This window comes from Furipterus horrens, unplaced genomic scaffold (assembly GCF_987537825.1).
Source record: "Furipterus horrens unplaced genomic scaffold, mFurHor1.1.pri manual_scaffold_9, whole genome shotgun sequence".
Classification (NCBI taxonomy): Eukaryota; Metazoa; Chordata; class Mammalia; order Chiroptera; family Furipteridae; genus Furipterus; species Furipterus horrens.
The window spans coordinates 29,780,435-29,803,763 of record NW_028327179.1 but is presented as its reverse complement, the minus strand read 5'-3'; the positions used below and the strand labels follow the sequence as shown (position 1 = coordinate 29,803,763).

Below are 23,329 nucleotides of genomic sequence, written 5' to 3'. Positions count from 1 at the left end.
TTACATTTTAAACAGATCAATCTGGACGTTGTGGGGACAATGGATTTGGGAGAGTCAGGAGTCAATATATAAAACAAGAGGAGGCTTTCCCAGAAGTCCAGAGGAAAGTCAAAGGTGGGAGAAGAAGGAAGAGGCCTGCCACTGTGGTGGCTCTAAAACCACATAATGGCCTGGGTATTAAAAAATCAGCATGGCACCATGTCCTCACCGTAATGGTAATGACTCAACAGTTGTCTTCCTCATGCGGCGCCATGAGCTCATAAAATGGTTTTTTTTTTTTTTAAAGCTGCTAAATAGAGAAAAAAAATTATGTACTTACATGGTACCAAGGTAAAACTGATAAACCAATACAGTCTGACAAAATCTATTAACACTAAAAAATGCACGTGCTCCATGAATCATTGGTATATACTCACAAAAGTATGTCGAAATATATGCAGGGATATTCACCCCGTCATTGTTTGTAATATCCCCAAACTGGAAACAATATGAATACTCATCAGTGGGAAAGGGCTTAAGAAATACTTAAAAAATTTTTAGACAGCTATTAAATAAAATGAGTAAGGAGCTTAAAGATATATAGTGTGTTTTAAAAAAATCCACTTTTGTTAAAACACATACACAAGATTGATATTGATATGTGTACAACTGGTGATATACAGAGAGAAAGAGAGGGAGGGAGGGAGGAGAGAGGTAAATATCGATCTAAGTAGAAGGCTTTCTTTTCTTACAGATATTTAAAAAACATAAGCAGTGGTTATCCTCTTAAGAGAGAATGGAATGGTTAAGGGGTAGAGAGAATTTTACTTTCAGACATTTCTGAATTATTTAATTTTTTTGAAATATAAACTCATACTTTACTTAAAAAACAAATGACATCCCTTTAAGAGAACTAGCAGAATTATCAAGGACATATATCACTACTTGCTTTCCGATTTTATGGACAGTAGCTCCATTGACTCATCTACACACACACAATGAATGAATGAACACATGTACAACGTGTGTGTATGTGGACTCTCAAGTGCGGTGGGACAAAGGCCTCTAGTCAGGACACAGAAGACAGAGCCCGCATTCCCAAGCGACCCTCCAGGCCACAGTCAACATGCCGGGCTAGGGCACAGCCCCAATGATTTTCAACAGCCTGTGATGGATCCTAGCTTTCTCATTGCTTCCCTGACCACTGTTTGACCTCAGAGACATAAACTGTTCATTTGCTCCTTAAGGAAGCATCTTTTAGCCTATATTAGCTGTGCTGACCCTTAACGTAAAATAACAAGTTTCATTCCATTCCTAGTGTAATCCGTCTCCTCATTAAAGCTTTCTTTTCTACGACAATTTCTTTTACTTATGTGATGCTCTAAGGGCTTATGTGATAAAACAAAAGTTTCCTAGAGAAAGGGAAACATCCTCATAAACTCTCAAGAAAAGTAGTATAGTTGCAGATTTTTAAAAATTACATTATATTCAAGAAGCTCTTTCAAAGGCAGTTTATCATCCTGCCTTTACTTCAATCACCCACCTACTCTGTGCTATAACTAAATCTCTCTAAATGTTACCAAAAGAGGGGGGTTTTGTTTACAGGGTTCACTAGAACTATTTCTAACCTCAGGAATGTGAAATGTTTACCCCGTCTACTTTTTTGTTTTTTTTTTTCAGTTGTAAATGTATTTCTAAAGCAAGTATTCTAATTGCCATTTATTGGGAAGTCACAGAATAGTGGAGTATTTTGCAAGTCAATCCAGGAGAAAAATAGAAAGCCAGGTTAAGCCCAATTTAGGTGAGGTCAAGCACCGCAGGCCTAAATACACAGGACAGCGTGAGCTACTCCCTCCTCCTGGGTCCCGCATTGTCCTGTTAACAACGGCAAACAAAAGGACTAAGGGAAGGAGAAGGAAGATTACCTGTCCCAACTATAACCAGGACAGTCCTCTTTGAAGACGCACAGAGAGGGATGAAAACCAGGTTTAAAGGTATTAAGACACTCCAGGCCATCAAGACAGGAACCAGTGAAGAACTTTATTACTAAAAGTGCTGTCCTAAAATAAAAACAGGCAACACAGCAAAGCTCAAGCTCTATGATGTTCTAAAGCGATGGACGTTGAATTGCCAGTGTGATTTCTGACCAAGGAGGGGTGGGGTAAGGTGGGGGAGCCTGGAGAAGAGTCACAGGAAACCAAACATCAGGCTGGAAGTTGGGATCATATAAATGAGGATAATTTAGGAAGGTAACAAAGACCAATCAGAAGGAATGGAGCCGTGAACTCTGATAAATGAAGTCCCAGCTCGCAGATCTCAGCAAATTTAGCTGATGACACCAATGACCAGCAGAAAGGAGGGGACTGACTGCCAGATCACTCTCTTGCAATGAAATCAAGTTTCCAGAAGCTCAAAGTGCTAGCGACTTCACTTGATAATTACCAATGCACCCAAAGCAGCACCAAGCCCCGAGGAATGCTTCTGAACTAGATTAAACCACCAGACTAGTAATTAAACTCACTTTATATGGGAGAGGTCTCTTGCTCAAACTTGAGCAATCCTGCTCATTTCAGGAAAGCAATTTTAGCACAAAAGTGGAAACACGAAACTTCTGAGCCTCAATTTCAGCTCAGATACTATGGCTGGCAGCCTCTGTTCACCTAACTACAAAATCAGGAGACCAACTCCTTCCAGAGGGTGTTAAGGGGATTAAGATTATGAAATACTATGAAGATGAAAAGGACTAAGTCTCAGTCTTGTATCATTTGCACGTAGTTTAACAGTCTCTGTGTCAGCAAACAAGTTTTCACCGTTTTATCCATCTAGATATTTCGATAGCAGTTAGCAGTCATTGCCATAATACCTAAGTGCCTTTTTTTTTTTTTCTTAACCAGACAACCTGTTGAAAGACTGCTTGGCATCTTGTCAAAATGACATACTGCTACATTGTGTTATACTCTGCAAGGGCCTAAACATTTAGAAAAGGAGATTTTTTTTTCTCAAAATGATCAATACTATGCCTCATGACAATACTGTTTATTTCTTATAGCTGGATAATAATTGGGTAAGTGAAATAGCTAGAACACTATGTTCCACTGAAAACACTCACAGATTGAGCATTTTAAGTGTTACTTTGAAAAATCACCATGTTTATTCCAAAGCACCACAAACTATGAGGCAATTTCTCCATCCCCTCCTTAAAACTAACCTGGAAAAGAAGATGTCACATTATATTTGATCCTTCCAAAGTCTCAGCTCATTATGGGATATCTTCCCCACTCTTGACCCTGAGAAGTCCAGAGCAGCATTTGGGGAAGGCAAATTTACCTGGAACAGCCTCAATTATTACTAACACTGATATTTACCAAGGTTACCTGTAAACATGAGTTAAAAAGAAAAGGGTAGAAAGTATTCCTGGGGGTAGGATCTCACAAATGCTGTGTTGAAGTCAAAATAAGGCATTTAAAGTTCACTGTAAAAAGCAATATTATAAGTTGTTACATTATGGGACCGGTTATATCCATACAGGATGAATCGGGAACAGGAAAAGAGAAAACAGCTGTCCCAGCGTTACGTGTCTGTGGACCGAGGCTCGCAGGGACAGCACTGCCCGCGGAGCGCGAAGCGCTGTGCCTCCCCAGCCTGCGGCAGACGAACTATTCCGCGAACCCAGGTGAGCAGCTAAGTCAGAAAGTGGGTCAAACGCGGATGGAGACATGGTTCAAAATCACAGGAAGAATCTGAATAAAATACTTCTTGTTATGTGTGTATAGAAAAAAGACAATATCCCTAAAGCTTTACTCATCCAAGTTGGCCGTGAATCTTTGTTTTGAATATTCTCATTGAAAAATGGTGACTACCTTATGTCTGCTAAAGAGTCAGAGGTGGGCAAAGAATCAATTCTAGTATATTCCATGAAAACTTCTTTGGTAGAGGAGTGTGAATAACAAATTTTAAGAGTGTCCTAAAAGTTTGGTTTTCCAACTATTCTGAAAATCTATTTTCTAAATGAAAAACAGTAAAGATTCAATAGAAGAAGGGCAACCCATACAAACGGACTGGACTGGGATGTATAGGATCAGAAAATAAATTCTTGATCTGGTGTGGGAGTCTCCTTAAACTGAGCTCAGAACATCTCCTGCAAGATGGATCCTGCGACACTTGCATCTACCCTTCACGGAAGACAACACCGAGAGTGAGGTTTTTATCTCAATAATAAACCAAAGAAGGCTCCAGCCACCGTTGCTGCAAAGAGCCGGATACTGGACACTAGTGGGTGTCATTTATGTCCCAGTCATCCTTGATTTGTGTGCTTCTAAGGATAGTTTTTTAGTGGGTGGTAGTAAGGTGCCCCATGGGCTCCAGCAGAACTTCTTCCCCGGGAGTAGAAACATAAGTAATCAATTTCATGCTGATGAACAATTTCTAGTTTAAAGGAGGAGCATACAGTCAGATAAATAGTTACCTTGTAGATCCCAAAGAACCCCAGGTCCCTTACAACAGACAGAGCGCTGACTCTGGGACCAGTGGTGATTTCCCCAGCCACTTGCAAACGGATCTTGACTATTTCCAAAGGATTTGTGAAAATCACCTGGGAACCTCCTGCCTAAAAAGGAAAGAAAAAAAAAATTTATCAAAGCAGGCTAATGGTAAAAATGGTTCAGGAAAAGATGACTGATTATCCTCAATGGAGTTCTGAATACTCTGTCCTCTAGAGACTATAGTTCAGTTCTTGTCCCATCAATTAAAACACTTAGTGATTATGAATTTGAATCAAAATACAGTCACTGGCTAGGGGCTGTGGGTACACAGGCCCCATCTCCTTCATATGCAGGTTGAAAGAGGGCAAAGACAAGAGACTGCCAAAAACAGAGGGATTTCTGTTGGCCTCACCAAAGTCCGCACACTAAAATGACAAAGATTCCTTGAAGCGCAATCAACGGCCACCACGGTTCTCAAAGCCAAGGACACAAAGGCAGCAATAAAATGAAAATCAAACAGTAACCAAATAGAGACACAGACCTGCCTGTCAGAATAGGAGATGACAGGGAGGACACAGGTTATCTCACAATGGACTTCATGATTTTGTCAATGATTCAAACATTGCCAAAAACCATGTATACTTAAGTGAAAGTTATTTTTCTTCTCTTAAAAAGTCAGGCAAGCCCTGGTTGGCATGGCTTAGTTGGTTGGGTATCATCCTGCAAAGCAAAAGGTCACTGGTTTGGTTCTTGGTCAGGGCACAGGCCTGGGTTGTGGGCCGGGTCCCCCCACGTTGGGCTGCATAGCAGAGGCAACCCGTCATGTTTCTCTCCTGCATCGATGTTTCCCTCCCTCTTGCTCCCTCCCTTCCTCTAAAAATAAATAAAATCTTAAAAAAAAAAATAAGGCAAATCATCAAACACTATTTTCTGGAGTTACATATTATTATCTTTTTATTTATATATTACCTGTGTATAGAATTACTCTTTTCATATAAGATAAATGTGGAAGTAGTAAAAATATGCATTAAATCAATTATGGCCCAAACTTTGAACAATGTGTGTCATTTCATTCCAGCGATGGCTGGGTGCCACACCTCCAAGATCATCAGTGGAAATCTTTAAAGTGCACTATAAGGGAAATTTTAAGCTAGCTATTTTGAAGCTAAGCCTATATTTATCATAAGCAATTACATTCTTTCTTACTGTATTTCAACTTGTTATTCCTTGTCACAAATACATTAAATTTTTATATCATTCAAACTAAGGCTGACACAGTTATAGTTCATAATCTTTATTATGTAGCGAATGCACCAAATGAGACCGCAGACACGGCAATGACACTTTACAGCTTAGAAGATGCCATCACAGCCACATGCACGATTTGGGCCACTATCATCCAAAAGGACTTCTTGCTAGAGCCTTTGATCCTGTTAACTGATGTGCAGACCTCACAAAATGGTCTGTACTAATCAAAACCAGGTCTTTGAAGTACTGTTTATAATAACTAGGAATAAAAATTAGAAACACCACCAATATTTAATGGTAAGGAATGGATTAAAGGTATCTGAGTATGTTTGTGCAATGAAATTCCATCCCACCAATAAAAATGTTGTGGAAAATGTTCAATACATGATGTGAAGTGAAAACTCTCATGTTTAAATGCATGTGCATCTTTTCCCAGACCCATCTTAACATCACATGAAAAAGATACATCAGTGCATTGCTTTCAAGGTGATAGATTACAAATGGTTTATTTCTTTTTCTGCTGTTATTTTTTTCTTCTACATATAGCATGTGTTACTTCTGTAAGGAAAAATAAATACTTCTGCATAACTTATTTAATGTACATGGCAATGCCAACCTCCCCCCACCAAAAGAAAATGTTCATTCATTAACTCTATAAATCATAGTTTTTCATTTTTACCAAATTGATGCCTTAATCAAGATACCCTTGTTCTTATAAACAGACTGAGATTTTCCTTTTCTCCATTAAACATTAAAATTGTTTAGAAGGCAGTGGTATTCTCCTGAATCTAGACAGCCACAGAGACTACCACTCCATCCCTGCTCCTGCCATGTTTTGCCCATCACCTTCATCTCTCCTAGGTGACTCTCAGAATGTGGCCCAAACAATCTTGGTAGAAAAAACATGGGTTGGATTCATCAAGAGGCCCAAGAAAGGCCCTTCTAAAGTGGGAAGACACACCCAGAGGCTGGTGTGTTCTTATGGTTCAGGCAAAGACACCTGCTCCCACTTCTCTAGGGCCCACAACAGCCATGTTTTGCTCCGGCTGCTGCAACTGGCAGGAAGGCAGGAAGAGCAGCCTCCTGCCTGTCTATAGCCCTTGAGTATTTTGTGGGTTTGTACCTGCCTCTCTCCACAGGACATGAAGGGAGTTGTTTAAAGGTGGCAGGATAAAAGGATGAGATGGACCTGACCCAGTAACAGTAAAGATCATGTTTGTGTCTCTCGACCTGCGCTCTTGAGTTGCAAAAATGAGTAAAAATTAAAAATGAAAGATCTGCTGAGCTGAAATCAGCCTGAAGCTGACTTCCGGGAGCTCAAAAGTGGGTAAGTCCATGCCTACCAAGGGCTGAATGGAAAGCAGTCAGTGTACATTGGTCTTCTTGAACAGAACAGGAACGCGATGCATACTCACCAAGGACTGCCAACAGCAGGTAAGGAGGCCACTGAGTATCACAGGTGAAGACTGAACCTCAGTCCCTATCTGGCAAACTACCTCACTATTCTCGTGAGGATCACACAGTGCTCAAGACACAGCGGTGACTGCAAACGTGTTGGCTTTGTTTCCCCATCTCCTAAACCGATGCGTCTCCTTCCTGGCAGCATGTCACAATTGCTCACTTGCAGAGATTTTAAAAAGTAATGACTTCTAGACCCTACTCCAGACAGATTAAATGAGAATTTCTGCATCTGCCCTTTGAAAAAATTTCCTACATGATGAAATGTAGTGAGAGTTGAGAATTCATTTTAGTTCACTATATCATCTCTAGGATCCCTTTCAATTCTGACGCTGCTTTATAGGCTTACTTAAAGCTATGATTTCAACTTCCAGTCTTCCATGTCCTTTTCCAGAGAAACTTTTATATATTCTACATCTGATCTCATAACAAACTTTTTATACATATCTAAGTGGTACCATTATTAAAGGGTATAATTCTTAGGTATAGAATTGATGTCTTTTTCATTATCTTATATCTTTACTAATGCCTGCAAAAGTTAACATTATATACAACAAAATAAGAACTTAAACTCAATTCCCCAAATGATAGATAGCAATTCTTTAGCACAACAAAGTGAATTCTAATCACTAAGGATGATACAGAAGTCAAACCCACCCCAGAGAGCTGCGGGAAACAGAAGCAGTGGGAAGAAAGAGTGCAGTGATAGCAGGAAAAAATAATGATGTGCTCGTTACCTCTGGTGGGCTCAGAAAGAAAGAACCTACAGACTCAAAGTGGCACGTTGCAGGGGTGCCAGAGATGAATGGGTCCTTTGGAGTCCAGCTGAAGGAAATGAGACTCCAAGGCACCAAGAGGAGATGCTTATCATCAGATGCACGGTGTCTGGGCATCACCACGACCTGATCACTGAGCAGCACACTGCCTGCTGCTCTGCTGGCTCCTGGTCTATTATCCATTCACAGTACCTACCCAGGTCCCTCCTTTGCAGAGATCAAAGAAGGCCGAATCCGCGGACAGGAACACCTATTGTGCACAATGTCTTTGTGTCCCTCATCACTTGAGAGCTCAGGCTGTGTGAAGATACTGTTTTGTGTGTGTGTGTGAACAATTTTGTCACAAATCATTTCCCTGTGACTCTAGATTCTGAGGCAAATGGGACAGGAAGATTTTCCACACTAGAACTGGCTCTGTGGGGCATATTATATTTACAGTGGGGATAGTGACTTCTCTACAGGTTTCTTGGAATATTCTTTGTTACTGAAATTTTAGTTACTACCCAGTACCTGGATCCATCTAAAGAGAAATGCACACACCTACTGCAGGAACATTTCTGTTATCTAACATTCATTCATATGTTTATTTACCAAATATTTATAAGCAATGGTGTTCAAAGTTTGTCTTAGGAATTGCAAGAATGTAAGATGAGAAAGCATTTTTGTTCTCAAGGAACTTGAGATAGGAGTAAAAGTAATAAATATTCATTAAGCATCAATTATGGGCTATCAGGGTATTGCTTTGTCTGTTATACATAGATCTTCAGTCCACTTAAGAGGTATTCTTTTTCCCGCAACTTTATCTAAGAGGAAATTGAGGCACAGAAAGATTAAAGTAATTCTTATGGGCTGAGTTGTGTTCTACCAAAATTTGTACTAAAGTACTACCTCTCAGTACTTAGAATGTGACTGTATTTGGAGAAAGGGGCGTCAAAGAAACAACTAAGGTAAAATGAGGTCACATGGGTAGACCCTAAGCCATTGTGACTAGCGTCCTTATAACAAGAGGAAACTAAGATACAGACACATACGTGTACAGAGAAAAGACCATGTGAGGACACAGAGAGACGGTGGCCATCTTCGAGCCAAAAAGAGAGGCCTCAGAAGAAACCTCACTGACACCTTAATCTTAGACTTTCAACCTCCAGGAACGTGAGAGAATAAATTTATGTTGTTAAAGTCACCCAGTCTGTGGTATTGTGTTATGGCAGCCCTAGCAGACTAACAGCAACTACCGGGTCTACACAGCTGGCAAGCGGAAAGGATTTTCTAAAGAGCCCAATAAATACATGCCTTATGAACAGAGAAATGACACATGAGAGAAGATAATTATAATATATGATAGGAGCTAAGGTACCGGCAAACTGCCATAGCAATTCAAAGGAGGGCAAGATTCCTGCTGGCTGGGATAATCTGGGGAGGTAGTAAAACATATAAGATGATAACATATCAGTTGGTGACTGAAGTGAGATTAAGATTTAGGAAATCCAGGCAGAGAATGGCAGAAAGGCACAGGGACAAAGGGCTTCCCATACTTACTGGTTAACAGGCCCAGCCCCACAACTTGTCCAATGAAATTTTAATAAGGATGATAATGTCTGCTGACCCAGGGAGGCGAAGTCCAGCACACGGGGTGATTTGTGAGGGAAAAGATGGGAACTGGGTGACAAGAAATTAAGAGTTCACATAATCTACACATTCAAGGGAAGGGAAGGAGGGAGAACAGTAGTCATTTACGGAATCAAGCAAGCAAGGTAGAACGAGAATGGCTTTAGAGTTGTAAGGAGCAAAGCTCTAGGGCACAGCGAAAAGATAAAACAGGGCTGGCAATACTTATGTTATGCTTAAGCAAAACATCAGCAGTTCTGAGTAGAGGAGGAGGAGGTTGGAAGGTCGGGTTTCGTGAAGCCTGCAGATTTGCTTTCATGATGTATAGAGTTGTGGGATAATTTTGATTCAGAGCAGAAACTGACCACTGGTAGTGGTTCTTACTTTTCATGCTTTAAAGATTAAAGAATAAAAATAAAAAAATCAAATAGATCTTGGTACAAGGAGACATGACTGAAATTACGAAGCATAAACCAAATCAATGAGAACAAAAAACCTTTCAGAATCAATAGTAAAATTATATTCGTGTCCTCCAGAAGAAGTTATGGTGAAGTTAGTCTGATCTGCAATACAGACAAAAAGACAAAGTACTCAGAGGACATCTACAGATAAGCCAGTGCAGTTGCTCACTCATTCCATCTCTCAACTCAAAACAGACAGGAGGACACAGCAAGCTGTGTGTATATCAACACTGCTTGGGCTGCGTATCTGCGCCCGTCCCAGGGTACCAGAGCCGCAGGCAGCTCCACAGCAGGTCCTCCATTAGGAGCCTACTGTAGGCAAAAGACTGTAAGGGAGGAAAAACTTGGGTCAGTGCTATCACCAGAACAAGAACATTTTACTGCATACTCTATTAGTCTTGAATATTAGCATGAGAGTAACAGAATATATATACACACACACACATTTGTAGCATTTTTTAAAAAGGAAACTTACAGTCAAAGACATTATTTATCTTTAGAGGAAAAATATGGAACTGCTCTACCAAAATATCTTACATATTACCATTTTTTTTTGGTAAGTGGCATTAATAAGGAATAACCTAACATAAAATCTATACAATTAAAATGAAGAAGAATGAAGATTTTTTAAAGGGGCATACGTATTTGAATATTGGAGAAACAAATATTAAACTTAGACTGAGAGAGTCAATGTTGTGAAGATGTCATTTGCCAGCAAATTAACTCAAAATACAAATGTTAAAAAAATCAGTTTTCCTATAAATAGATTACAACAGTCAAATGTTATAAAATTGCCAATTTTTTCATAAATTCATTTAAAATTCAAAGCAATCTTCCTGAATAAAATCTCAACAAGGTTTCCTATAGATGTTCCTATAGATAGGAACATCCTGAACCAAAAGTCATGTGGAGAATCTTATATCAGAACACATTAAAACACATTTACAGAGTCAGTGACTTTAAAAAGTAGCCCAAGACTAGAAAAATTTAAAAATCGAGACATGGACACTGAGGTCCTTGAAAAGGTATGTAGGACGTACCACTCAGGGGCACAGTCAGTGGCAGAGCAGACCCCCTTCTCTCTGTACCTAGGAGCTCCCTTCTGCATCCTGAGTCACTGACGAGGGGGTTGGTTTTGATCCATTTCTCCATCAGTCCCATAGACTATGAAGCAGAATACAGTTAATCCATCTTGACTCTTGCTCCCTGGAGTTGTTCTTTTACTCTTTATTTATAGAACACATAGTTAACAAGAGATCCTACAAGCTGGAAGAATGTAAGAGTCTGAAAGTACACTGACCAGTACAACAGGAGGCCAAGATTTTGTTGCATAAAATTCAATGGCTGGGAAGGGAAGCCTCTCTGACCAGTTTTGTAAGTTTTTGCAGTGTCTGTATTTTTCAACCCATGGTTCCCCAACAGAGGGAAAGACAGCCCAGTACAGGACTCCAGTGTTCCTTCCCACCACCCTTCTGGACATGATGGAACAAAAGCACAGAACTCTGTCCAAAGAAGAGATGGACTTTGCACCCAAGGCCGGCCTGATCCTAACCCAGGCTTAGAACCATTATGATGATTTGTTGAGTGTCAAAAGGCTGTGCTTCAAAATAGATTTGTTTTCAGTTTTTTTTCTTTCTTGTTTAAACAGAGTACCTAATCTGGGGTTAATTTTATCACTCAGACTACAATTCCTATAACTTGAAGAGATTCTGTCTAGAAGAGATAAATAAATGATTCAGAGATACTAAAGTACATCAAGAAATATGGATGTTTTCCCCCCTAGAGACAATATATTAGACTTTCACCAGATGCATCACATTTTTCTTTGTAGAGTGGGCAATAAATCATGAGGAAGCCCCAGGCCCGTAGGCAGCAGCACCCCTAAATCATGCCAAGTCTGAATGCTTGAGGAAGGGTTCTGATTCAGACATGTATAACTAGTATGTATTCTTAATTTCACTCAAATGGGCTTACAAAGTAATTATACTGGTGTGAATTTCACCTAAATACAGCCCAGTGGCTCAGGATGGGAGCAACTGAGTCACACAGACCTGGATTTTAATTCGGGCTTTATCATTTCCTTATATGCAACCTTGGACAGCTCCTCTAGCCTGCTAACACAGATTTCTCATCTGGACCACAGAGATGACGCCAATTCACGGACTCATTGCAAGGACTACCTAAGGCAGTATATATGTACCAACCGTCTAGCATGGTGACTGCCACAGGGCAATGGGTCAAGGAAAGGGAGGCACTGCTGGGATTTAGTATGGCACCATGGCTGACAGCCCTCCCAGCTGACGTCCTCTGTAAAACGAGCATATTGACGTTAATGCTCCTCAAGCGGTCAACAAACATGGACCGTGTGTTAACTGCATAGCACGTGTGAACAGGATGGACAGAGATCCCCACCCTCATGGCGCACACATTCTAGCTGTTATTTATAGGATGACGTGAGGATTAAATGGAAATGTGACCCTAAAGCACTGATCCCAGTACATAACACACTGCAGTGCTCAATGGTATTGATTACTATTAATAAATATAGGACAGAACTCTGTTTAGGTGAACCTGACTTACCAAACACCTTTAAAGCCAGTACAAATGAGTTCTCAAATTTTTCTTTCCCCAGAAACTGTAAGTTGAACTTTCTGAGGAAAACACAGTTATACTGAGGACTGGTAGGAAGTAGCTGTATCAGGTAAAAAAAGGGGGGAAAGGGGAGAAGAGCACACCTGAGGGAGTGTGATGGGTAATGTAGTAAAGCCCTACATAATCAGATGGTTTTTATTTAATTTAAATTCTTTTTTGTTTTTTTAATTAAATTTAAGCAGTCGAAACATTGTGGTCATTTTTAGTTCTGAAATACCTTTGTCATTGAGAAATGGCTATCAGCTGTAGGAGTAGGTAAAAATGACAATGGCGGGAGAGGTAACTAGCAGAGTTCATCACGTTATGTTTATGGGACTGGTCTCTGCTCTCCATTCAGGTGTGGACTGCCCCCACACTGGAAAATCACTTTGAAAATGTGAACCACTGTCACAAAAGGGACTGAGAGGGAGACCCAATTGTATGCAGCCCAACAGGTTCCCCAGTGCTGAAAACAACAGTGCACATTTTTCTGACCAGGTAACACCACTGCCAGAGTGAAGGCAACACAATTACCCTTAATGATCAAGAGCAACTTCTAATTTGGGGGCTTTTAAAGCTATCCCAAGTGGGTGCTGGGTGCCTCATCCTGCTACCTACACAGATGAAAGTTGCCATCTCTATATGACAGTTTTAGCTGTTGTGATTCCTGCCTAAAGTCCACGATCTTCATAAACTCACGTGCGCATCCTGGAGGGCCGAGAGCAACCAGAAAGGAAAAGGGGACTGTGGAAGCTACAACTGTGTCTGCAGGAAACCCAAGCACCAGGCTTCTCAAACGAATAGGGTCTATTGACACAAAGCATCCTTCTTTCCAAATGCTCTAATCCCTCACATGATACAGTCCTCATGGCTAGAAGAAAATTAAGAGGTTTTCCTTCTTCTAACACCACCCCTCTGACATGGGCTAGACAGACAGTCTGCAAAGAACCTGAAGTGTGGCTCCCCTCGCCGCTCTCGCTCAGTGTCCAGACGCTTCTGTGAGCTTTATTTCTTCTCCTTTTCACAATTTGCCACTCCGGTTCCTCTTGCCATGTTATATAACACTGGGGAACACAATTTTCGTTGACTTAGATCTGACATTTGTTTTTGACTAACTTTTGGCATCTGAATCCAAAAATGACCTCAGTTTTTCTCTATCACATCAACTTTTTAAGGTACAGGATTCCCTCCTTTTGTCCCCCAAATCATACAAACTGTACATACAAAGGAAAATAAAGAAAAAATTACCTGAATATACTATTTAGAGTTATTTTATTCATATAAAGGCTGTATATTGTTACTATAAGTCAAATTGTATACAAGTAGTAAAGTTCTGTTACCAAACATACATATTAAGGTATTTTATCTTTTCAAACGACAGGCTAGGAAATGCCAGAATGAGATACTTGAAACAGTCTCCTTCAGTTGGCAAAGCTTTCACAAACTGCTTCATGAGAACCAGTTTTATGTGCAGAGGTGGGAATATAATGTTCTTTCTGTTAACAAGTGGCTCATGTAGAATGTTTGGATCACCAGGTTTGAGGTCAGATCTTGGAGGCCAATTCGACTCCACCCAATGCTTCTCAGGAGCTCTGCTGTCCCACATACGCAGAAAACAGGGATACCTGGTGTATCCGTGTTGCTGACCAAGAAGGAAGCAGACCATTTTAAGGTCAACACAGATGATCTAATTGTGCTTGTGATATTGCAGCAGATCAGTGACTCTCTTTATGTCTTCATATTCTTCATGAAAACAAACTGAATGGCCAAGTGGGACTGCACCAAATAAATTGCCATTGTGGAGGAGGACACACTTCAAGCTCCGCTTTGAGCTATTGATGAACAGTTGCCATTCAGTTGTGTTATAGATTGGAATTCCCAATTCCTCCATTAAACCATGTATGTTATGGCAATACACAAAGCCACTGACACTTTGAAAGTACTGCAGAAATTCACTTTCTCTTGATCGAAAGGATACCTTCGCTCCTTTTTCAAGCAAGTTTTTCTCATGCAGTCTTGATGCTAGGAGTCCTGAAGCCTTTTTTGGATAGTCCCAAATATTGTGCCAAATCATTCAACTCATGCTGATCAAATCCCTTACAAACTGAGTCATCTTCAATTTCAAAATCTTCATTGTTGCTGTCACTTAGTTCTTCACCATACTCCTGGCACTGGGATTTTACTGAATGGGCACTGAGCGTATAGCTGATGGTAGACTAGGATACTCTATTTTACATTTATTTTTCTTGTTATATCCTGACGTTTTCACCATACAAAAGTAACAGTCACTTGAATGATCTCTGGGCTCTCATCAAACCATAGGTATACCAAATGGCAATTTATCATGTGTTCCCTTCATCCATATCCATAAACTCTCAACACACTTCTTGCACACCTTGTGAGGGGCCCAAGACTTATCTTAAACACCAAGTTTTACTTTAAAATATGCATAATAGGCTTGCCTGACAAGTGCGCTGATGTTTGTCCTTTGACTGGGAATGTTGAAACTGCCACAGATATAACTAAACAAATCAGGGTTGTTTAGGCACTTACAGTGAGAAATAGCAGAGGCAGACATGATCTGAAGGAAAGGAAATAAGTACATATGTAAGTAAAAAAATAAGTTCTGCTAACTCCTTGTACATAGACAAGAACTCAGACTACACTTCAGAATATGATTCACTATATAGAATGGCCCACAACCTCTCACCACACTGTCTCATGTGTAACTGAATAGCCTAGACAAGTATGAACCTTCCTTGGTCTCCAAGGTCATCCCCCACCCCTCCCCACTCGAGGGAGGTTTGCTCTCAGCCAATAGGAGAGCACTAGTGCTTCCCTTGATCCAGGCTCGATCTAACCTAGAGTAGTCACAGTAAGATAAGCTGTAGAGAAAAACTTGACATGATAGAAGAAAACTAACTGTAGTTTTAAAATCAGCATGCCTATTTAAGTCTAAAACAGCTGAAAAATTGAACTCAACAGGAATTATGTTAAAAATTGTTACCCTGTGTAATGATTTACTTCATTGTTAACAATTCTGATTCTATACAGATAACTTTATTGTGGGAAGTGATGTATCTACTTCTTTCTTAAAAGCACAAATTTCAAGAAATCAAATATTTAGAAAGGCAACATAATCCTCATGTACTGCTCAATTTCTCCACTCCAAGAACAGTGACCTTCATCAAAATGATCCTAACATACTTTAATTTTAATAATTGTGAACAACTGCATTTTAAGTTACACGTGCCTTAAAAATGACTTGCCAAGGCTGGCTGCTTATTATTATAACCTCAGGAAATATCAATATAAAATATTATCTAAATACATTACCAAAAGGATCAGTTTAGGAGCTCCAGTTCATATTTTCCCATATACATTTTCTTTCACCTGTTATGAACTAAAAAAGCCTTTCTCCAATGTTCCTTTACTAACCAAGATAATATCCCCAAACATTCTTTCTCAGGGCCTGGGAAGTTGAGTCAAAAAAACCTTATAAGATGAAAAAGCATGCTTTCTTACATCCCCTCCCCCAAAACCATTCTAGGCAAGTCTTGAGAATATGCAGAGAATGTTAACAGTCTTGCAATTAAAAAAGTCAATTTCATCATCAATCTGCTGTCCACAGAAAACAGCAATGTATTTTTTAACATAGTATTGTTCGTGCTATATAGTAAGCAAAAAGCATTACCTGTAATTTAATCCCCTCCCTTTAATTTGAATTCACACGGTAGATACTTACAGCTACTTAAAAAAATTAAGTGGCAAAATGTATATGAAGAATACATATCTTGATATTTTAATTATGCTCAATTGAATATACTTAAAGTGCTTTTCATAAATGACATGTGCTAAGAATATCTAATTGCACACTGACATTCTAAAATGTGTGCTTACCTGCATAAAAAATAGATTAATATGAAGTTATGGAATATGACTTTTTTAAAAAACTAAAACCCAAATACATTGTTTTGATTATTTGGATACAAGTAAAATTGTTAACTACCAAAAAGGTCTACACTAGTAAATGCCTAATAATTTCCATTACATATAAAATGAATACTCAAGTGATGACAGTATTTGATTTTTCAATAAATTGGAAAAAAAATTTATAAAGATTTCTTAAGAAATCTAAGCTTTGGCATGTGTTCCGTTTACTCAACATTAAATGAAGACATGAAAATCATTTGTATGTAGTACGGGTATCATCATATATAAAGATTATAGGCACAAAACAGATATTCAGCAAATAGCAGTAGATAAATTAAATAAAATTCAGTGCCCAACAGCAGTCAACTGATATTCGTAAGTACCAAAGACAGGCAATAAACAGCCTTACAGAGAAGCTGGCAAACGTGAGGGAGGCGGCACGAGGCCCAGAGGCCACTCACTCCATCCAGCTCTGAATGGCAAAGCGTCAGACCTGGTGCCCCCACCAGAGTGGTCATCAAGCTACGGTAACCAGGAATGAATCCACGCTGCAAGCTGAGAAGAAAACCTTTCTCTTTATCCCTAGTGTTAGGGGCTGAATTGTGACTCTCTAAAATTTATGTGTTGAAGTCCTAACCTTCTGTCTCAGAGTGTGACTATTTGGAGGTAGGACAGTTAAGGAGGTAATTTAGGTGAAACATGGTTATATGGGTGGGCCCCGATCTGATATGGCTGGAGTCCTTGTAAGAGGAGGGGACTGTGACACAGACACACATGGATGGAGGGGTGACCACGTGAGGACAGAGAGAAGGTGGCCATCTGCACACGGGGCAGAGAGGCTTCAGAAGAAAACCAAATCTGCAGACACCTTAACCTTGGACTTCTAGCTTCCATAAGTGTGAGAAAATAAATTTCTGATGTTTAAGCCACATAGTCTGTGGAATTCTGTAATAACAGCCCTAGCAAACTAACATACACCTAGTTAGGCTGTGACTAAATATATATCTCTAAACATAAAGCAATACAGGACTTTCTCCTTTGATTTGGTGTGCAAATTAAGCTCTTATGTTAAAAAAACAAACTGGAATTTCATTTTTAAGAACTTTGAAAAGAGAACAGATTTTCATCACTTGTTTTTGAGACAGATACCAAATTGAAATTTTAACTATGATAAGGCAGAAAAAGGCTATACTGTTTACACGTTTTATAAATATTGTTTCACATTTTCAACTTCATAGGGCAGCAATTTTCAACCTTTTTCATCCCATGGTGCACATAAACTAATTACTAAAATTCTGCAGCACACCAAGAATTAATTTTGTTTTTTGCTGATCTGACAAAAAAATAGGTTTAATTTTGATTCATTCACCATAGACAGTTACTGTTGCATTGGCTGTTGTCATTTTTAACTTTGGCAATCTAAGGGAAAAGAGGTCAGTACCCCTAAGTAGTCAGGTACTGTACGTTTCAAAAATTCTAGCGGCATACCAGTATGCCTGCTTCGTCCCTCCAGTTGAAAATCGCTGTCGTAGGGTTTTAATAGGCCTATAGACGCTTGGCCAAGGAACCAAAGTAGAATCTGTTTGACTGACATTAAAAAGCAATTAAGTTACAGACCTGTCAAATATGTTCACATTTGGGCTTTGCCTGTTATACATGTCTATTTTGACTAGTACTACCAGAATCATTTAATGATTTACAGACCTTCAATGTCTAAAGTAACTTAATTGTATGAAAGCTGTGACCCAATCTTTCTTCATATTTTCATATCATAACAAACCTCTCCTCTCTTTATTAGAAAACCAGAAGGATGGCCCAACATATGAACTCTGTTAAGTTAAACAACTCTGAGACTTTCCCCAAAGAGGGAATGAGAGGAAAATAGAAAAGAGAAATCTGGCTGGCTGTGTCCATCACAAATTGAAATTTCCCCTAATAAGATGACATTCTGAGCCACCAAAGGCAGCCCTTAGACAGGTAGGCCATGCCTATGAACCCTCACTGTCATCAGATATCTGTTTTTGCCCAGAGTCCAAGTAGAGGTCTAGAGGAAGAGCGCTTCACAGAAGCAGGCAGGCAGCTGAACTCCTACTCCAGCCCAGTGTCTTAGTCCCTCTCTTTCCCTCCCCTGAAGAACTCTGTGGGCCAACTGTGGTGCAGGTGCCTCACTGACGTCTCAAAAACTTCCCGAGTTAGACATTGCCATGGCTAACTTTTTGTTTTTCCTACATTGATTGGCTTCCCCCCACGCCCACAACTTTCTTTTTTAGAGCAGTTTCAAGTATAGAGGTTTCCTGTATACTCCCTGCCCCCACGTACACATAGCCTCCCCATTATCAATATCCGCCACCAGAGTGGTACCTTCATTACAACTGATGAACCTACAATGACACATCACTCTCAATATCCAGTTTACCTTAGGGTTCACTCTTGGTCCATTCTATGGGTTTGAACAAAGGTATAATGACATACCTGTGATGATAATATCATGTAGAGTATTCTCACTGCACGAAAACCCTCTGCGCTCTACTTATTCGTCTCTGCCCCTCTCTCCTAATCCCAGGCAACCACTGATCTTTTCACTGTCTCCATAGTTTTGCCTTTTCCAGAACATTCTATAGTTGGAGCCATAAGTTACGTAGCCTTTACAGATTGGCTTCTTTCGTATAGGGACATGCATTTAAAGTTCCTCCAAATATTTTCATGGCTTCATAGCTCATTTCCTTTTAGGTCTCAATAATACTCATTGTCTGGATATATATCACAGTTTATTTGTCCATTCACCTACTGAAAGGCATCTTGGCTTCTCCAAAGTTTTGGCAGTTACAAGTAAAGCTGCTATAAACATCCTTGTGTAAGTTTTTATTGAACATATAAGTTTTCAACTCCTTTGGGTAAACATCACAGAGGGCAACTGCTAGATCTTACTGTAAGAGTATGTTTAGTTTTGTAAGAAACCTCCAATCTATCTTCCAAAGTGGCTGTACCATTTGGCACTCTTCCTAGCAACGCATGAGAGTTTCTGCTGTTCCACATCCTTATCAGCATTTGGTGTTGTCAGTGTTTGACTGTAGCCATTCTAATAGGTGTGTAGTATTATCCCATTGTTGCTAGTCTCTTTTTGCTTTAAAGCTACTCTTTTATATGATTCCTTCGTGATTTTGACATGGTAATTTCACATTACCCATTTGATAAACTCTTTTCTATTCAAAACATAAGCAATAATGAATAAGCTGTATCAAATGCCCAACTGGTTTAACTTTATCCTGTTCTTAAGGTTCTCCATATATTTGGTGGTTAGTTTACTTGCCCCCCTTAGAAACAAAGCAAAATTAAATAAATAGGAGAGTTTTTACAGGTTGTTTCCTTTACTGAGTGATCATGGAAAACCTTTCTTGTGAAACATCTTGGATACATATGTACATATGCAGGCATGTTACAGCTATTCTCTAAAGTCAATCAATTTCTTAACCTCACTCCAGTCCATGGAGTTACTGCCTCTACTCTGGCCATCTGTATCTAAGTTAATGGCAGCATGGTACATAAAGTGACAAGCCTATGTTAACTGTCGTCATCACCAACACCTCCTAGTCAAGCATTTTTCTATTCCATAAATATTTTTAAGCCTCTCCCAGATGTTAGACACAATGCTTGGCACAGGGGTATAACAGTGAGACATGGGTCCTGTCTCCAGCACTTTGAGATGTCAGTTCAGTAAACATTCACCCAAGGTTCCAGAATGCATCAGTTATAAGCACTAAGTTTTATAGGAATATCTTTTCACATGGCAAAGTGGGACCATATTTAACAACACAATGGGTTATACATACATAATACCTGAAATAAACTCTAAGCCTTGGAGTTAACAGAGTTGGAAGACCGGAACAAACTATAAATACAAACTAAGAAAACTTATAAGACATAAAATACTATGGGTCATTTATTTTGCTTTGTTTCCTACCACAGCATCAATATGATTATTCTTTCATAATTGAAAATCACAGTGGTAATATGTTGAAATATATAAAATGTCTGCTATAATCTTTACTAAAATATGTATGTTTGGTACAATTTTAAGTTTGTAAAATCATGGAAATGAATGAAAAGTACTGTAAATAATGTAAAGCTTATGAAAGCAAGGCTAATTTAATTCACTTTAATCTTGTTGTAAGTCATCTACTAAAACAGAAATTACCACTGATGAACAACAACAACAAAAAGTCCCTTACAATATGGTCTTACATTGTTGGGGTATGCAAAAAAAAATCCCCCAGAGAACATTCCAAATAACAGCAATGATAAATTTGATGCAACTGACAATTAGATTTTCATTAAACTAGAAGTGAATTATAAAAACGCAAACATTAAAAAAATGACTTTATTTTCATAGCATCAGCATAATATATAACAAATCTTGGCTATCTGATATGCTACATAGGAGCAACCCAACAGAAATTCAACTTAATGACTGAGCCTCATGTCACTCAATATTTACAAGTAGGATATGCGCACAGAGACTTACACACAGAAATAAAAACTCTGCCTTAGAAAACTGCACTGTGAGGCCACATGGCCACAGAAAACCCTGGGAAGAGAAAGAGCACAAAAATAGGAATTAAATCCATTTTGGACAGTCTGGCTCACCAGTTCTGATTGCCAGAGCACATGTGTTCTTATATGAGGAAATTTTCTCATTGGTTTGATTTGATTTGGTTTGAAATCTCAATGGACTTCAAGCTCAATCATAAGGAATATGGTTTTGGGTATATTTTATGACTAAAGTATATACACTACTATTAAGGGAATACTCATAGAATTGAAGCTAAAATAAAAATTCTATAAAAGTTTGAACATATTTATAGATGATTAAAACAAATGGATTTGTTAAGCCAAGTTATTAATATCTAGGTATTGGGGGGGGGCCTCAAGGCTGCTCCGTGGCCTGGCACACACAGATGAGGCTTGCCAATGAAATTTCCTCTCTCGATAATTAAATGAAAAACAAAAAGGAGTAACTTGAGCTAATTAGCTGGGGTTGAAAATGGAAAGAGCTGAAGGTCATACTGTAGGGAGAGAAGCCAGGTGGCTAGTAAGAACACAAAAGTAATTCTTGAAGAGGTCAGCACCACAAGGAAAAGAAGAAATGGATCAGCAAAGTAAAAATATCCGCAGAACACCTACAACACCAAAAGATAGCGAGGATGTGGAGCAACAAGAACTCTCATTCATTGCTGGTGGGAATGCAAAATGATACAGGCACTTTGGAAGACAGTTTGTAGGTTTACAATAAAGCTAAACATACTTATACCAATAAGATCCAACAATTATACTCCTTGGTATTTACCCAAATGAGTTGAAAACCTATGCCTTCCACAAGAACTTACACAAAGGTGTTTATTGCAACTTTATTTATACTTGCCCAAACTTGGAAGAAACCAAGATGCCCTTCTGTAGGTGAATGAATAAACTATGATACTCCAAAGGAGTATTTTTGAGCACTAATAAGAAATGAACTATCAAGTCTTGAAAAAAAAACAGAAAAATTTTAAATGCATTTAAGTGAAAAAAAGTCAACCTGGAAAGGTTATATACTATATGAGTCCAACTACAGAACATTCTGGAAAGGGCAAAAAACTATGAAGAGAAGAAAAAGATCAGTGGCTGCCAGGGTGGGGCAGAGAGGGAGATGAACAGGCCGAGCACAGAGGATTATTAGGGCAGTGAAAATACTCTGTATGATAGCGTGATACATAGTTATGTCATTATATATTTGTCCAAACCCACAGAATAGACCAAGAGTGAACGCTAAAATAAACTATGGATATTGGGTGATAGTGATTGTGTCATTGTAGGTTCATCAATTATAATGAATGTACCACTCGAGTCGGGGATGATGATAATGGGGGAGGCTATAGAGGTTTAGGGGCAGGAGGTATGTGAGAAATCTCTGCATCTTTCAATTTTGTGAAACTAAAATGGCTTTGAAAAAAAAAAAAGTCTGAAACAAAAGAATGTGCAGAGATGCAAAGTCACTGTGAGAATAACCAAGAAGGCTAAGAGAAGAAAATGGAGAAAGCAGCCAGTTTCCAGAGCAGCCTCAACTCTCAAGAGCCTTTGATTTCATTTCATATACACCCCTCAGGTACTTTCATTTAGTTATTGTATTTTAGTGAGTTTCTGCTCCCTGCAACCGAGAGCAATCTGGAGCAGGAATGGGTTCTAGAACCAGCAGCAGACCCTCAGAGAAGACATGGGATTAACTAGGACATCTTCATAGAGTAGAGGGCAACAAGGATGTTCTTGTCCTTTAACATTGCTTCCTGAACCTTCCAGCAGTAGATTCTTTGCTATTATTCTCATTGAGAGGTAGAGTATAATTCTCTTCTTTTGAGTCTAGGCTGATGTAGGTGGTTTATTTGACCAATAGAATCCAGCAGAAGTGACATTCAAAGTTAGATCATAAGAAGTCTTGCAGTTTTTGCCCAGAAGTCTTAGAATGTCTACTTTTGGGAAGCTCCCTCTTTGAATTGAGCTGCCAAGATTTGAAAAGCCCAAGGTACAGAGAAGCCAGAGCAGGTGATCTGAACAACAGCCCCAGCTGCTTCTAGCCAACAGTGAGCATCACCACCAGCCACAAATGTGAGCTGCCTTAGGCAGGCATCTCAGTTCAGCTTTTAGAGGATCCCAGCCCAGCTGCTATCTGCCTATAACAACATGGAGATCACAAGCGGGAAATACCCAGCTCAACGCAGTG

General features: G+C 39.3%; 1 protein-coding gene across 1 annotated transcript in view; it reads right to left on the bottom strand.

Moving 5' to 3' along the window:
- Positions 1 to 23,329, bottom strand: part of SLC25A13 (solute carrier family 25 member 13) — a 173,162-nt gene that overhangs the window by 21,469 nt on the left and 128,364 nt on the right. The window contains exon 14 of the mRNA XM_090287211.1: positions 4,445 to 4,585. Within this exon, the coding sequence (XP_090143337.1) occupies positions 4,445 to 4,585 (141 nt within the window). The remainder of the gene's footprint in view (positions 1 to 4,444; positions 4,586 to 23,329) is intronic.